The sequence below is a fragment of the Sorex fumeus genome, unplaced genomic scaffold, assembly GCF_029834395.1.
Source record: "Sorex fumeus unplaced genomic scaffold, SorFum_2.1 ptg000030l, whole genome shotgun sequence".
NCBI lineage: Eukaryota > Metazoa > Chordata > Mammalia > Eulipotyphla > Soricidae > Sorex > Sorex fumeus.
Genome location: NW_026606087.1, coordinates 10,512,052 through 10,516,808, shown reverse-complemented (window position 1 = coordinate 10,516,808; position 4,757 = coordinate 10,512,052). Strand labels below are relative to the sequence as shown.

The 4,757-nt window shown below is 39.7% G+C and overlaps 1 protein-coding gene across 1 annotated transcript; it reads right to left on the bottom strand.

The window, feature by feature from the left end:
- Positions 1 to 2,557: 2,557 nt before the first annotated feature.
- LOC130025396 (olfactory receptor 10Z1-like) lies at positions 2,558 to 3,598 on the bottom strand. Its single transcript, XM_056116350.1, has one exon. It carries the CDS (start codon positions 3,596 to 3,598, stop codon positions 2,558 to 2,560), a length of 1,041 nt encoding a protein of 346 aa, XP_055972325.1.
- Positions 3,599 to 4,757: the final 1,159 nt, after the last annotated feature.

Sequence of the window (4,757 nt, the reverse complement as noted above, 5' to 3'; positions counted from 1 at the left end):
TACTTTCTTGGTAAACTTTGCCCCAAGTATTTGGGGTCTGGCCAAAGGCACAGCAGCAGTTTTGGGGTATCTGAAAGTCTGATGTTGTTGCCATCAGGCTGCTGATGCACTTACCTCACAGGTACAGATTGACCTGATGGCGGCACCATACCCCCTTCCAGTTTACTTCTTTTAAAATTAATTAGTGACACTTCTCTTGTTTTCTCTCACTTGTGTTCTTTAGTTTTTACTTTTTCTTATCTTTTTTATCATATTATTTCTCATTTCTCAAAGGCAATCCAAAATATTATAATAAAAATAGTTGTAAAACATTTTTAATGTTTACTGCATACATTTTTGCATGTGCATTTATATATTTGTGTGTCATTATTTAAGGCTTTGTAAGAGAAAAGGCATAAGACTAGGCTTACTCAGTAACTAGAAATAACAGCTTTTTTTTAAAAATTGGCTCAGAATAACAGCTTTTTATACAAAATAATTTTTGTTTAAATTTATCTACTTTATTCATAGTTACCCATCATTGGTATGAACCTTGGGGACTGAGGCAAGCAGTGGTAATATCAATGCTAGGTATGGCCCACAAAGAACCAAATGTTATAGGCTAGACAAGTACCCAAAAATATTCCACAGAGTCAGAATTTTATCTCAACTCAAGGAGCCTTTAACAGGTGCCTGTGGCAGCTCTCTCAAGTCCCGCCCGGATGAGCAAAAAGCAAGAACAAAAGGGAATGCCCTCCCATAGAGGCAGGGTTGGATTGAGGGGATGGGGGGGGTGGGAGGGATACTGGGGTCAGTGGTAGTGGAGAATGGGCACTGGGAGAGGGATGGGGACTTGATCATTGTATAACTGAAAACCAAGCATAAAAATTTGTAAGTCTACAACTGTACCTCATGGTGTTTAACTAATAAAAATTAAAAGTAAATAAATAAATAACTTTGAAAACTTTTTAAAAAAAACAAGTTTTTTTTTTAATAGGCAAGACCATATCCTGGAATTTGATTAAGCAAGCAAGTAATCAGGTTGCAGAAACAAGAAAGAATAGCAGTTAGTGAAGCGTGCCGCATCCTGACCCAATCAGCCCACTCAGTCATGGCATAATTACTCAAACCCTATCTGGGAAACAAGGCACTGCAAGTTTCTTTGTTCTAGGAGCAGGGCACAAAAATTCTCATTCCTCTTTGTTTTAATTTCTCCCTTGTGGGGCTGGAGCGATAGCACAGCATTTGCCTTGCAGGTTCGATTCCCTGCATCCCATATGGTCCCCCAAGCACCACCAGGTGCATGAGCCATGAGTATCCTCTGTGCAAAGCCGGGTGTGACCCAAAAAGAAAAAAAATCCTCCCTTGTGTTTTTGTGTTAATTTTCTGATTTAACACAAACAACCAAATGAAGTTTTCTGGAGTACCTGCATAAGAAGACGGGTTGCCACCAGCCTTAAAAGGTAGACATCCAGCTGCATTTGTGACCCACCTAACTGATCCTGACCACCCAAGTTCTGAGGGGAACCAAATTTCAGGCAGAGATAAGAGATTTTACTTTGCAGAAAAAAAAAGTTTATTCCACTTTTCACATTTTTCCCCAGGCTAGTTTATCCTCACAAAGAATTTTAGGAAGCAAATAGTGAAACAATAAAATTTAGTAAAATGCGAGACAGAAAAGGTGATATGTTGAGGAGAGAATATAACATCTTTTTTTCTGAAAGGAGAAAGCCTCATGATACAAAAGAAAGAAATTTTAGATCCCAAGTTGGAGGGCAGGTGATCCAGAAGCTAAAAGTAGATGCTTGGGCTCAGATAGAGAAGGGAGGACCAAATAAAGGGTGTTAGGAGGATCCTCCCAGGATGGCAGATGCGTGCTGAGAGTAGACTCTAGACCAAACATGATCGCCACTCAATGCCTCTTTTACAAACCACAGCACCCAAAAGCAGAGAGGGATCAAGGGGGAATGCCCTGCCACAGAGGCAGGGTGGGATGGGGGGGGTGCGGGGGTGGGTGGGAGGGATACTGGGATCAGTGGTGGTGGAGAATGGGCACTGGTGGAGGGATGGGTATTGGATCATTGATAACTGAAACGCAAGGACAAAAATTTGTAAATCTACAACTGTACCTCATGGTGTTTTACTAATAAAAAACTAAAAAATAAACAAATAAAAAAGTAGCTGCTTGGTTTTGCAAAGTTTGTTTTGTGGAATTTTTCTTCTAAAATTTTGGACTTTCTATGTAATTAGGAATCCATTGCTAGCATGTTGTCAGTGGATGAGGACTTTCTATAGTTTTTCATGTTCTTATTCTGACCTTTTGCTTCTATTAAAGTTTCTCATCATTGGAGAGGTGTCTACTCTTCTCCAGGCTGACATGACATTGGCCCCAATCAAGTCTTATCAGACTATGTTCGCATCTCCAAAAATGTTCCAGCTTGTTTCTTTTGGATTGTCAAAAAGTACTTTCTTTTGACATCTTTCTAAAGACGTGATACATCTTCATTTTCAAAAATCATTGCTGTGCAGGGGGTGCAGTACCTGACTGATCCAAATGTTCTGTAAATTATTTACATGTTTAGGTTCTTTTATCTACTATTTGAGGAATGAACCTGTTTGCTTTTCCTAGTACCTTCCTCAGGGCTGTCTGCATTTCTTTGTTCCTTAGACTGTAAACAATGGGATTGAGCAGAGGAGTGACAACTGTGTAAGTTACCGCCATCAACATGTCTTCTCTGAATGAGTCACTGTTTTTAGGTTTCAAGTACACAAACCCAGCAAACCCATAGTGTATGGAGACTACAGTGAGGTGGGAGGAACAAGTTGAGAGGGCCTTATACCTCCCCGTAGCAGAGGGCATCTTCATGATTACAGATCCAATGAAGACGTAGGAGATCATGATTAAAATAAAGCTGCCCACCAACACGAAGACAGAGAGCATAAAAATGGCCATTTCATCATAGGGAGTAAAATCACAAGCAAGGGATATCACGGGGGAGATGTCACAGAAGAAGTGCTGGATGATGTTGGAATCGCAGAAAGACGAGTTGAACACAATGTTGACCATGCTCAGAGAAACCAGGACCCCAGTCACCCAAGAGGCCATCAGGAGCTGAGCACAGATCTTAGGGGTCATCCGGATGGCATAGTGCAGTGGGCTACGAATAGCAGTGTACCGGTCATAGGACATGGCAGCCATGATGAAGCAATTATTACCTGCCAAGGCCAAGAAGAAAAACATCTGCGTGGCACACTCAGGAAAAGAAATGGTCTTATTGACTGATAGTAAGTCCACCAACATGCGAGGGATAACAACCATAGTGATACATGTCTCTGAGAAGGACAGGCCACAGAGGAAGAAGTACATGGGAGTGTGTAGGTTGTGACTGAGCTTGATGGCCACCATGATTGATGCATTTGCAGCTACTATTGTCATATGGGAGAAGAAAACTAAGATAAAGAGAAGGACCTGCAGGTCTGGGAAACTGGAAAATCCCCACAGAAGAAATATGCTAACTGTGGTGTGATTGCTCAAGCTCTTGTTGTGGGACAGCATCCTCTTAAAGGTGCAGAGGTTCTTGAGGTTAAGCCTCTGAGGTTTTTGTAATAATATCCTCATGCACTGGAATCATTTGACTTTAAAATCACTTGCACCTGGGCAATTTTGTAATAACTCTTCACAGAAGAGACAGAGATGCTTAGTGTACCTGACTGAGGCCAAGCACTGGAATTAGAATGATGAGAGTGATTCTAGTATTGATTCTTTCTGAGAAATTTGATATGCTGTGTCCAAATCTTCCTGGATTTTCACAGAACAATTCTGCTTCTGTTTTTAAGTTTTCAGTGGGAATCTGCATGTAAGAAAGGAAATAATATAATTCTTTTATTATTATCTATTTGATTTTGCATATTTTTCAAGTTCCTTTTGTGATAAAAGGGTTCCCAACACTCTAGAGTTACAACAAACTACTGATAAAATTTATGACATAATTTAAACATCTAGATAATTTGAGATTATTATAGCATAACATTTTTAAGGGAAATAAGTAAATTTTTTAAAAGAATTTCCTCTAGAAAGTTAAGATATAGTTACCATAAGTTCCATCAAGTAAACAACAGGTATTTTAAAGAAAATACATATATTAACAAAAATATATTCACCTTTATGCTTATTATAGCATAATTTACAATACTCAGAGTACGTAAGAAGAGTGTCAATGAATGGATATAGAACATGTGATATACATATGTATAGGAAATGTGTTTATTTGTTTTGGGGCCACATCTGGACCTTCTTCTGCCTCTACACTGAGGGCTCACTCATAGTGGTACTCAGGGCACCATATGCTGAGCTGGGGATTGAACCCAGGTAAGCTGCTTTCAAGGCAAGAGTCTTACTCCTGTACACTCTCCACACATAAAACAAAAAAATTTTCTATTTGAAACATTCATAAATTTTGAGACCATGAACTCAAAATAACTGAAAATAGATGTACAAATATGACACTTTCCAATATACATGAACTCTAAACAAAGAAATGAGTTCACCCAGACCAAGCGATGGTAAATGGGTGAAAGAGGTCAAAATATGAAGGCTTCCCATTATATAAAAAATAAATTCATGGGGAACAAAGGGGTTGAGAGATAGCACAGTGCTTAGGCTTTGCTTTGCAGATTGCTGTTCCAGGTTCAATCCCCAACACTCCAGGTGGTCTCTCAAGTCCACCAGGACTGGGAGGGTAGAGAGAGGAGAAATTCCTGAACACCAGTGGGTATCC